At 46.2% G+C, this 12,195-nt stretch overlaps 1 protein-coding gene across 3 annotated transcripts; it reads left to right on the forward strand.

Annotated features, from left to right (window-relative positions):
- Positions 1-2,506: 2,506 nt before the first annotated feature.
- LOC116547017 (zinc finger protein 845-like) lies at positions 2,507-12,019 on the forward strand. 3 transcript variants are annotated; one of them, XM_032273112.1, is made up of 4 exons: positions 2,507-4,570; positions 7,623-7,783; positions 8,085-8,189; positions 11,759-12,019. In XM_032273112.1, exons 1-4 carry the CDS (start codon positions 4,556-4,558, stop codon positions 11,847-11,849), a joined length of 372 nt encoding a protein of 123 aa, XP_032129003.1. In that variant the 5' UTR covers positions 2,507-4,555; the 3' UTR covers positions 11,850-12,019. The 3 variants fall into 3 exon arrangements, with proteins under 3 accessions (XP_032129003.1, XP_032129004.1, XP_032129005.1); XM_032273113.1 differs by having other exon boundaries at positions 7,623-7,745; positions 8,062-8,189; XM_032273114.1 differs by lacking the exons at positions 2,507-4,570; positions 8,085-8,189 and adding an exon at positions 4,584-4,973 and having other exon boundaries at positions 7,623-7,749; positions 11,880-12,019.
- The last annotated feature ends 176 nt before the right edge of the window (positions 12,020-12,195 follow it).

The raw sequence follows: 12,195 nt of genomic DNA on the forward strand, positions 1-12,195 counted from the left end.
TGTCTGCACTTCCCGGGCATCTGGTGCCGCTTATGCTGGGGACTTCGGGTCCCCACAGACCTGGAAATTCCGTCCCCTGTTAACCCAGAGCAAATTGAGGCGTCCGTGTGAGAGTGCGTGAGTCGCCCTGAGGCTGGTCCTCACCGGTTTTTCTGCAGTGGGACCGTGCAGACATTTCCTATAGGGGAGTTTTCCTGCTGAAAACCCTTCCTTTCCCCTTCTCTCGCCTCGCGCTGTTTCAAGTCCTCACCCGCCAGCTGGATTCCCATGCTGGGCCTCCCAGTCTCACTCTCGTGGGTCCTTTGAGTGCAGCGCTGCAGCCTGGTCCCGAGGAGGCTCGTTTTCTGCCTGGTCCTCGGAACATGCAGACCCCACTCCTGTCCTAAGGCACCATCGCCCTCAAACCTCCCTCCTCGTGCCGGGCCCTGCTGCTCCCCATTTGCAACCCTTGAAAAATGTGCTCTTCCTGGAGGCCCTCTTACCCCATCTTCTTCCTGTTTTACCGGAAGGCAGCCGTGAGTGTGAGATGTTCACGTTCTTGGCTGTTGAACATGGAATTGAAAAAAAGAAAAAACCCGCAAAGTAACAAAAGAAGAAAGCCGCAAAAGCAGGAATTTGTTCAATCAAGAAAGCACTTCACTGGGTGGGAGTGGGTCCAAGCGAGCGTCTCTACGGCCCCGTGTGCAAAGTTTTGGGAGTTAAAGTTTCTGTTGAATTCCTATGGGGCTACTCCTTATCTGGAAGAAAGATTTGGTCCTTGGCCAATGAAAATCTGAGATGAACTGTTCCGAGGCCACAGCAGATGGGTGCTCTATGCAGAAGGGGTGACTGGTGCTTGGCCTTTGCGACTCCTGGGCTCTTTACTTTTTTTTTTTTTTTTTTTTTTTTTTTTGGGGGGAGTTTTTCTTTTTTTTCCCAGGCTGGAGTGTAATGGCGCCATCTCAGCTCACCGAAACCTCCCCCGCCTGGGTTCAGGCAATTCTCCTGCCTCAACCTTCTGAGTAGCTGGGATTACAGGCATGCGCCACCATGCCCAGCTAATGTTTTGTATTTTTAGTAGAGACCAGGTTTCACCAAGTTGACAAGGATGGTCTCGATCTATGGACCTCGTGATCCACCCGCCTCGGCCTCCCAAAGTGCTGGGATTACAGGCGTGAGCCACCGCGCCGAGCAGGGTCTTTACTTTTCCATCTGAGAGGCGGTGGAAGGGGGAGGGCTGCAGGGATAGTGGCCTTTAAGCCTTTGTTACTCCATGTCGGGAGATGGGGTTTTTCTTTTCTAGTTTTGGAAAGTTCGCGTCAATTGACCTTAGATTCCCTGCCCCCAGACCCAGGACCCAAGTGTTTCTTTTCTTCTTCTTTTACTTCTCCTTTCTCCTTTCTGCTTTCTTCTTTGAAAATCAGCCACCAGGCTGCGCTTTTTGTGCTCTTGGTAGAGACGGGCTTTCCCCATGTTCCCGAGGCTGATCTCCAACTCCAGGTACATCAGCCTCCTGATTAGCTGGGACTTCAGGCGCGTGCCACCATGCCCAGCTAATTTTTGTATTTTTAGTAGAAACCAACTTTCACCATGTGGCTCAGGTTGGCCTCAAACTCGTAAGCTCAACTTTTCTGCTTGCTTTGCCCTCCCAAAGGGCTGCGATTACAGGTGTGAGCCACCATGTGGCCAGGCCTGGAATTTTTAGAGGAGGATGACCATTATTATTTTTTTCTTTGTTTTCTTTTTCTTCTTTTTTTCTTTCTTTGTTTCTTGCTTGCTTGCTTTTTTTTTTTTTTTTTTTTGAGGTAGAGTATCACTCTGCCAAAATGCAGTGGCACACTCTGGGATCACTGCAACCTCTGCCTCCCTGGCTCAAGTGATCTTTTTTCAGCTTCGCAAGTAGCTTGGACCACAGAGCTGTGCCTTGAAGCCTGGCTACTTTTGTGTGTTTTTGGTAGAGAAGGGGTTTCACCATGTTGCTCAGATTAGTCTCAAACTACTGGGCTCAAGTGTGCTGCCTGCCTCAACTTGCCAAAGTGTTGGAATTATAGGGGAGAGCCACCAGGCACAGCTGGTCTTGGAATTTTCTAGAGGAAGACCAAGGCAGCCTACTGGCCCTTCCAGGCCATCACATGGGAATCAGCCACACCTCCTTCTTACCCTCCTCAGAGCTTCTCAGGATAATTTTGTGAACTGTCTCCTGCAGTGAGCCTCAGTGAGTTCACCTGTAACAGAGAGGTAAGGGAGAACAACAGAAACAGTCAGAGTGACACTGACCCCTGAAATGACTGACAAAATACAGTGGGTGGCTTTTCTTTACTAGGAGAGGCTACGTAGTGCTTATATTTTTCTTTTCTTTCTTTTTTTCTTTTTTTCTTTTTTTTCACAGAGTCTTGCTCTGTTACACAGGCTGGAGTGCAGTGGTGTGATCTCAGCTCACTACAGCCTCCAGTCCCGGGTTCAAACAATTCTCCTTTCTCAGCCTCCCAAGTAGCTGAGATTGTAGTCACCCACCAGAATCCCTGGCTAATTTTTTCTATTTTTAGTAGTTTGCTGAGATGGTCTCAACCTCTTGACCTTGTGATTCACCCACATCAGCCTTCAACAGTGTTGGAATTATAGGCCTGAGCCCCTCTGCCTGGCTAGTGCTTAGTTTTAACTCAAATTATAAATGGATTCCAGTCCTCCAAAAATCAACAGCAACACCAAAAAAGGCACAAGAAGCAATAAAACGGGGGATTAGACTCTAATCACCTTGAACCTTATCATCTCAAGGCTTTCACCCACCTATACAGCTCCATGTCCCTTGCAGGCCTCTCCCCTGAGCACTACAATCCTCTGTCCACTTGTCTCCTCCTCTCTCTGTGGGGACATCACACAGGCGTCGCCACCTTCATGTGTCCATAAGTGACTCCTAAACCCCTAAACACATTCTCTGGCAGTCTGCACATCTCAGATGAGGGTGACTGTACTGCCGGGGACTTAGCCGAACATAACAGCATATTTTTTAAATATGGGAAATAATTTATAATATGAAGAGAAAATTGCATGTATACATGAGAGGAGTGAGAAGATACATAGCTACCTAAATTATTATTTTTTTACTGAGTTTTGCTCATTGCCCAGGATGGAGTGCAGTGCTGCTATGTCAGCTCACTGCAACCTCTGCCTCCCGGGTTCAAATGAGTCTCTTGCCTCAATCCCTCAAATAGCTGGTATTACAGGTGGATACCACCAGAAGCTAATTTGGTTGTTTAGTAGAACTCCTGACCTCTGGTGATTCACCCAAATTGGCTTCCCAAAGTGCTTGGATAACAGACTTGAACTCTGCCACTGGCCATTTTGTTTTGTTTTGTTTTGAAATGAACTTTTGCTCTTGTCTCCCAGGCTGGTGTGCTGTTGTACATTCTGAGCTCACTGAAATCTCCACCTCTAGGTTGAATCGATCTCCTGCCTCCGGCTCCCAAGTAGGTGTGATAACAGTCGACTTCCAAAATTCTTCTGGGTTGTGGGAGAAAAAAGTTTGAAAACCTTGTTTCTATGCATCTGTGCCCCTAGGACCTCCCTGACCCCATCTCCTACCTGTGCCCTCCTCTCTCCCACTGCTCCAGCCACTCGGGCGCTTTCCTTTTCCTGGGGCTGAGGTGGCTGCTGTCTCAGGGCCTTCACTTGAGCTGTCTCTCCCTAGGACTCTGGCCCCTCAGATGTAAGTCACAGGCAGCCTTTCTTCCCTAGGTCTTTGTTCTGATATCACCTCCTCTGTGGAAAACCTTGTGATCTCCCACAGCCCCCATTTGACATTGCATCTGTGAACCCAAAAATCCTCAGACAGATCTCACTTAATTTAAAAAGACTCTTCTATCAAGGTTTAGGGCACACCTGTGACACAGCCTCAGGAAGTCCTGGTGACATGTGCCCAATGCGGTGGTGGCACAGCTTAATTTTATACATTTTAGAGACATGAGACATCAGTCAATACATGGAAGAGGTTCATTGGTTTGGTCTGGAAAGGTGGGAAAACTTGAAGCAAAGGCAAAAAGACTTGAAGCAGGGAGGGGGCTTCCAGGTCACAGGTGAGTGACACACGAATACCACGTGTCCCAGGTGACAGTAATCTGTGTGCAGCACTGAGCGTCAAGGGTCTGTGTCCTCCAGTTCTGAGGGCTGAGCTGAGCCTGTGATCTACAGAGAGGGGAGGGGCTGTGCTCTGGATGGGGTTTGGTCAGGGCTGGGTCTGTGCCCTGAAGGGGAGCTCAGTCCAGCCCAGCTCCCCACTGCTGCCTGGTGTGTGAGCCTTCTCCGGGAGGGGAGTGAGATCTGACAACCAGGGTGAAACATACACTTGTAGGTGTTCCTGTGGGACTGTCTTATCTCTGCGTGATCTCTGGTGCAGTGGGCAGTAGAGGCTCATCTTTCTACAGGGTGAGGTCTCCCCCCTTTGTGTGTATATGTCACAGGAATGGAGTGGGTTGTTTCTAACTTTAAGTCTCCTATATTTTTCACCTACAGGATTGTTTTCTAAAGGCTCACATTACGTGAGGAAGCAGCTCAGAAGAGCAAAGAAAAGGAGCCAGGCATGGCTCTTCCACAGGTAAAGTGATACTCCTAGATGGATTCATCTCTCTCTTTCCTTTCTGAAATGCCAGGCATTGTAATAGCCAGTCTGTTCTGAGTCTGAAGCGTCCTGCCTGACACGTTGGCTCACACTCACCCATGCCTTCCCTCAGTTCCTGTCATCTGCTCTGAGATTCCATATTCTGTGACCCAGTGACATGAACCTGGGAAGAGGCTCCACTGGGCATGGTCATGGGAAGGGCTGACACCAGACCTGGATGGACATGGGGGTTGGGCCCCCCGGTGTCAGTGCTGATCGGCAGACTGGATTGTTCATTGGCCACATCTGGATATCAGCTCTTTGTGAACCAGAGAAACTACGTATGAAACACATAGGTTAATGTGCACAGATATCTGGAAAATTCGGGAAAAGGAGACCAGTAAGTGGAGATATTTTGTATCTGATTTGGTAATGCATTGGAATCCACACTGGTAGATCAACATGTTTCTGACTCCAAATTTTGTTTTTTATTTTTTGACCGTTTTGTTTTTTTTTTTTTTTTTTTGAGACGGAGTTTCGCTCTTGTTACCCAGGCTGGAGTGCAATGGCGCGATCTCGGCTCACCGCAACCTCCGCCTCCTGGGTTCAGGCAATTCTCCTGCCTCAGCCTCCTGAGTAGCTGGGATTACAGGCACGCGCCACCATGCCCAGCTAATTTTTTGTATTTTTAGTAGAGATGGGGTTTCACCATGCTGACCCGGATGGTCTCGATCTCTTGACCTCGTGATCCACCCGCCTCGGCCTCCCAAAGTGCTGGGATTATAGGCTTGAGCCACCGCGCCCGGCCCTGTTTTTTATTTTTTAAGAGTCAGGATGTTAGTTTGAGTGTGATGGATCACACCTGTAATCCCAGCACTTTCGGTGGTGAAGGCGGGTGGATCACTTGGGCTCTGGAGTTCAAGACCAGCCAGGCCAACATGCTGAAACCCCATCTGTACCAAAAATACAAAAATTCACAGGTGTGCTGGCACACGCTTGTAATAGTCTCAGGTACCCAGGAGGCTGACGCAGGAGAATCACTTGAACATGGGAGGTGGAAGTTACAGTAAGCCGAGATTGTGCCACTGCACTCCAGCCTGGGTGACTGAGTGAGACTTCATCTCAAAAACAAAAAATAGAAGGTGTCGCTCTGTGGCTTAGGTGTGGAGTACACTGGCAGGATTCAATGTTTACAGCAGCCTCAACCCCTGGGTTCAAGTGATTTCTACTCTGGCCTCTCAAAGAGCTAGAATGATAGGCGTGTCTCACCACACGCGGCCAGCATTCCTATATATATATATATTTTTAGTCTCGCTCTGACACCCAAGCTGGAGTGCAGTGCTGTGATCTTGGCTCACTTCAAGCTCCACCTTCTGTGCTCAAGTGATACTTCTGCCTCAGCCTCCTGAGTAGCTGAGACTACAGGCGCGTGCCACCACATTGGCCTATTTTTGTATCTTTTAAAAATTTTATTTATTTTGTGTTTTTAATAGAGACTGGGTTTCACCATGTTGGCCACAGTGGTCTTGAACTCCTGATCTCATGATCTGCTCGCCTTGGCCTCCCTAAGTGCTGGGATTACACATGTGAGCCCAGCTCTGTGTTTTCTTCCTCTTTGTATATTTTTCATATTTGTGAGTAACAGCCATATAGGTAATGAGGAAGGAGAGCTAAGCAGAATCCTGGCACAATTAAGGCCTGAAAAATATCTCAGTTTATAGCATTACTACTCAGTTATTTTTGTTTATAGAATCCTTTATATAATCGTGTAATAGTTTATGGAATTAGGACTTGAAGAAGGTCTTATTTTATAATGTCACTACTCAGTTATTTCCCTTTATATAATCCTCCGTGTATTATCATCTGTTAGTACATAGATTGAGTGCCTAAAGAATATCTTACCACTCCGTTACTTCCCTATATATCTTAGCTCACAATGGAAGGAATGCCTAGAGTAGACACAGTATAGAGCATGAATTAAGGAATAAGCTTATAGTCGGAGGAATGTCTGGAGCAGAAACAGTGCAGAGCATGATTTAAGGGAAAACAGTTATACCAGGACAAGGACCCATGGCCCAGGTGGCAGCGTTCAGTATCGTAAAGACACCCGCTGTATGGCAGGCTTGGGGAGAGAGCCACACCTCCTGATAAAGGAGTTGTAGGACCTTGCTCCAGTTCTTGTGGAAGGCTTCCCTCTGACTGGTAATCGACCTTGGTGACTGTGAACTTTATCAGCTCTTGTTACTGTGTTGCTCAAAAGCATCTTCCTATAGAACTAATTGGAAGCTGCCAGTTGGTGGCAGTAATCCTGACAACTCTGTCACCGCCATGTGACCTAAAGCATCACCACATAAATCTTCTTAGAAGTAGCATGCCCATAGATAGAGATATTGCACACTGCACTCTCTTCACTGCGCACAGACCACCTCCAAGCCTTGGTGACCTAATGGGAGTGAACCCCTTACGGAACACAGCACCTGCCTCCATGACCTAATGGGAATGGTCCCCTTGCTGTGCACTGTCCATCTCCTAGCCTGGGTGCCCTGATGGGGGTGGACCTCATGTTTTTTTGCTCATGATCCTATCACTATCCTTAAAGATGATTTCACTCACTGCTCTGCCCCCTAACGTAGACATGATAAATAAACACGCTTCTGGATTTTTGGGGCCTTGCCTGACTCTGCTTATAGGTGGCGTGGCCCCCTGAGCCCAGCTGCATTTTCCTTATACTTCTGTGTCCTGTCTCTATTTCTCGGATGCTGCTCCTCAGCACAGCATAAGGGACACCCCAAGACCCTGTGGGGTCCTCAGCCCTACAATATTGTCCATAAAATCAAGACTTCCACAGTGACTTAGGGGATCTTAAAATCTTTCATGAAAAAGTGCAGTAAAATGCAACTATAGAGAAAAAATGTTCAAAAACACCTTACTCTAGGTTTGTTAGAACACAATCTGATGAAATGGATACTTACTTTCTCTTTCTCATTTTGTGTGAAGGTGATAAATCAGTTCTCCATAATGTTTTATTGAAATGTGTTTTCCATTTTAGGGATGCTTGACTTTCAGCGATGTGGCTATAGAATTCTCTTTGGCGGAGTGGAAATGCCTGACCCCTGCTCAGAGGGCTTTATACAGGGAAGTGATGTCGGAGAACTACAGGAACCTGGAGTCTGTGGGTGAGGAAAATGTCCCTCTAGACATGAGGAATCTGCCCTTGTCTATCTTGGGTTTTTCTGTTTTTTAATTCTGTGTTGTCATTTTGCCCTATATATGCTCTTTTTTTTTTTTTTTTTTTTTTTTTGAGATGTAGTTTTGCTCTTCTTGACCAGGCTGGAGTACAGTCGTGTGATCGTGTGATATCAGCCCACTGCAGCCTCTGCCTCCCTGGTTGAAGTGATCCTCCTGCCTCACCCTCCTAAGTAGCTAGGATTATAGGCATGTAATACCACACACAGCTACTTATTTTATTTTATTTTATTTTTTTTGAGACGGAGTCTCACTCTGTCCTCAGGTGCCAGGCTGGAGTGCAGTGGCGTAATCTTGGCTCACTGCAACCTCCGCCTCCCAGGTTCAAGAAGTTCTCTTACCTCAGCCTCCCGAGTAGCTGGGACTTCAGGTGCTTGCCACCACGCCCAGCCAATTTTTGTATTTTTAGTAGAGATGGGGTTTCACCATGTTGGCCAGGATGGTCTTGATCTCTTGACCTCGTGATCTGCCCACCTCAGCCTCCCAAGGTGCTGGGATTACAGGCATGAGCCACCGCGTCCGGACACACTGCTAATGTATGTATTTTTAGTAGAGACAGGGTTTCATTGTGTTGGCCAGGCTAGTCTCAACTTCTTGACCTCAGGTGATCCATCCACCTCTGCCTCTGAATATATTGGGATTACAGGCCTCAGCCACCACACCCAACCTATGAACATATATATATATATTTTTTTTTTTTGAGACGGAGTTTCGCTCTTGTTACCCAAGCTGGAGTGCAATGGCGTGATCTCGACTCACCGCAACCTCCGCCTCCTGGGTTCAGGCAATTCCCCTGCCTCGGCCTCCTGAGTAGCTGGGATTACAGGCACGCGCCACCATGCCCAGCTAATTTTTTGTAGTTTTAGTAGAGACGGGATTTCACCATGTTGACCAGGATGGTCTCGATCTCTTGACCTCGTGATCCACCCGCCTCGGCCTCCCAAAGTGCTGCGATTACAGGCTTGAGCCACCGTGCCCGGCTGAACATATTTTTGATGAAACATTTGGTTGAGTTGATATCTTTATGAGGATATGAGGACCTGGCCTTTGCTAGTCTGTCACATCCACTTTTCATCTCTCATTTATTCCAGAGACTTTTTTTAAAATCTAGAGATAAGATTTCAAATAATATAGGATCCAGGAAATGAGACACCATTGTTTTTATATAAGGAACGAGATTTACCCTTCGATTTTTATATGACAAACATTTTAGTCAACACATTATTGTTTTTCTTCACTAATATAACTGATCACATGCATAGTCAGCAGTCTCCATTGGGCTCCACTTCTTTCTTTCTTTTTTTTTTTTTTTTTTTGAGATGGAGTCTTATCTGACACCCAGGCTGGAGTGCAGTGGCATGATCTTGGCTCACTGAAACCTCTGATTTTCAGGTTCTAGCGATTATCCTGCTTCAACCCCCTGAATAGCTGGGAGGCTCATGCTACCAAACCTGGCTAATGTTTTGTATTTTTGTACTAGAAACGGGGTTTGACCATCCTGGCCAGGCTGGTCTCAAACTCCAGACCTCATGATCTACGTGCCTTGACCACCTGGAGTGCTGGGATTGCAGGCTGGAATAGGCCGCGACTGGCCTGGACCTGTTTTCACAAACACATCTCTACCTGCTGAGCCAGGGGATCACTCTTCACCCCCACAATATCCTGCATTGCTGTACTCTGTTTCATGGAGTTCACTCACTTTTTCATGTGTGTATGGAAGTCTGGAATCTACATAGGGATTTTGTTGAGTATAGGCCTGAAACTAGAAATCAGAGGCCATTTAATTTCAGAGATGTAAAACTGCCTTCACCTCATGTCACCATACTGCTGCTTTTTTGACTCTTTCATTCTTGTCCCCTGCCTATATTGTAATTTGTATATTTTACCTCGGGTCAACATTTTACTGTTCGCTAAATTAGTTCCACTTCCCTCCAAGCTCAAAATTTGATATATAGTGGTGGGAATATATTCCCACAGATAACCATGCACACAGTTGACTCCTGCATGCCCATTACTTCTGCCCTCCACCCTTGCCCTTCCTTTCCTGGCCTTGCCTCACATGCTACATTGATCCGGATGCAAAATGCTGCTGCTTTCCAGCTGTTGATTTTGTTATGGTGAACACTCCAGCTTCCACATGAGCCCCTCCCCTCCAACATGACTCTCATTGAGTAAGTCAAGACCTTATACATCCACTGGATGTAATCATAGGAGGCTGCCTAAATCAGTGTGTGCAGGGCATGATGACTCAGCACATTCTCCATGAGCGATGGCTCAGCATCACTGTCCATGGCACAGCTCAGCCCTTGTATCCACCTTGATGTATTTCTTCCTGTCTCCTTGTATTTTCTGTGACTGATCGTTTTCTGTACTGCCTGGGTGACTGTTGTGCTTAAGAATGTGTCATGGGATCCTTAAGGCCCAGGATCAAGTTTTGTCCCTTATTTACCGAATGTATAAATTGGGTCATGTACATGAATACTGTGGGACTGCAGTCCTTGTTTGATAAGTAATAGTTTGCCTCCATGTTCTTTATTTTTTTTATTATTATTAATTTTTCTTTTTTGAGATGGAATTTTCCTTTTGTTTCCCAGACTGGAGTGCAGTGGCACAATCTGCTCACTGCAATCACCGCCTCCCAGGTTCAATCAGTTCTCATGACTGAGGCTTCCAAGTAGCTGGGATTGCAAGCATGCACCACCACATGTGGCTGATTTTGCATTTTTAGTAGAGATGTGTTTTCTCCATGTTGTCAGGCTGGTTTTCAACTCCCGACCTCAGGCAATCCACCCACCTGGGCCTTTCAAAGTATTGGGATTACAGGTATGAGCCACCACGCCTGACTGCCTCCAGGTTTTAAAAACAAGTTAATTAGATGTCTTCACATGTTGAAAGTTTTATAGTACAGATTCTAAACTTTCTTTGTTTAATAATATTTGTCAGCCTTCGATGATGTTGATGATGAGATGCCCATTTCTCTATCTCAGTCATTTCACTGTGATGTCAGAAATAGCTTAGAATGGCTGGCCGCAGTGGCTCATGCCTCTCTTCCCAGCACTTTGGAAGGCCGAGATGGTTGGATCGGTTGAGGTCAAGAGTTTGACTCCAGTCGGGCCAACATGCGAAAACCTTGATTCTACTAAATACAAAAAAATTCACTGGGTATGTTGGCTCACACCTGTAATCCCAATGCTTTGGTAGGCCAAAATGGGCAGATAACCTCTGATCAGGCATTTGAGACCAGCCTTGGCAACATGGTCAAACCCCATCTCTACTAAAACTACACAAATTAGCTTGGTGTGGTAGCATGCACTTGTAATCCCAACTACTTGGTAGGCTGAGGACAAAGAATTATTGGATCCCAGGAGGTGAAGGTTGCAATGAGTCTAGATCATGCCACTGCACTCCAGCCTGGATAATGGAGTGAAACTCTGATACACACACACACCCATGCACATGCATGTGTGCGCACACGCACACACGCACACACTTAGGTTGTAGTCTCAGCTACTTGCGCATACACACACACACACACACACACTCACTCTCTCTCTTTCTCTCTCAGCCAGTCTGTAGTCCCAGCTACTTGGGAGTCTCCAGCAGGAGAATCTCTTTAGGCAGGAGACTCATACCATTACACTCCAGTCTGGGTGATAGAGCATGACTCAGTCTCAAAAAAAAAAAAAAAAAAAAAAAAAAGGTTAAACTGGGAAGCTTAAGACACAGAGATTTATTTATTTTGAATTTAGAAAGTGAGAAATCCAACAGCAAGGTACAGCCAAATTGGTTTCTGGTGAGAGTCTTCTTTGTGATTTAGCCCAAGCATGTTCCTGCTGTGTTTTGTCATGGTGGACAGAGGACCAGGCAACAAGCTCTTTAATGTCTTTTTTGATAAAAGCACTAGTCCTTGCCAGGAGCCGTGGAGTTTATATTTTGTAGATATCTCTTCCAAATGCATAAGGAAGAAGTTTTCATCAACAGGGCAAGGCAATACAGAAGTGTTTCACACAGGGACATTGGCAAGACATGAAAGTCATCACATTGGGATTTTTCCCTTCAGGAAATTGAGAAAAATATTCATGACTTTGAGTTTCAATGGCAAGAAGATGAAAGAAATAACCATGAAGCACCCAGGACAAAAATAAAAAAGCTGACTGGTAGTACAGACCAATATGATGAAAGGCGTGCTGGAAACAAGCCTATTAAAGATGAGCTTGGAGTAATCTTTCATTCACATCTTCCTAAACTTCACATATTTCAGACTGAAGGGAATGTCGGTAATCAAGTTGAGAAGTCTGTCGATGATGCTTCCTTAGTTTCAACATCCCAAATAATTTTTTGTATAGCCAAAACCCATATTTCTAATAACCATGACA

This window comes from Sapajus apella, unplaced genomic scaffold (genome assembly GCF_009761245.1).
Source record: "Sapajus apella isolate SASKATOON/1434 unplaced genomic scaffold, GSC_monkey_1.0 scaffold1864, whole genome shotgun sequence".
Lineage (NCBI taxonomy): Eukaryota > Metazoa > Chordata > Mammalia > Primates > Cebidae > Sapajus > Sapajus apella.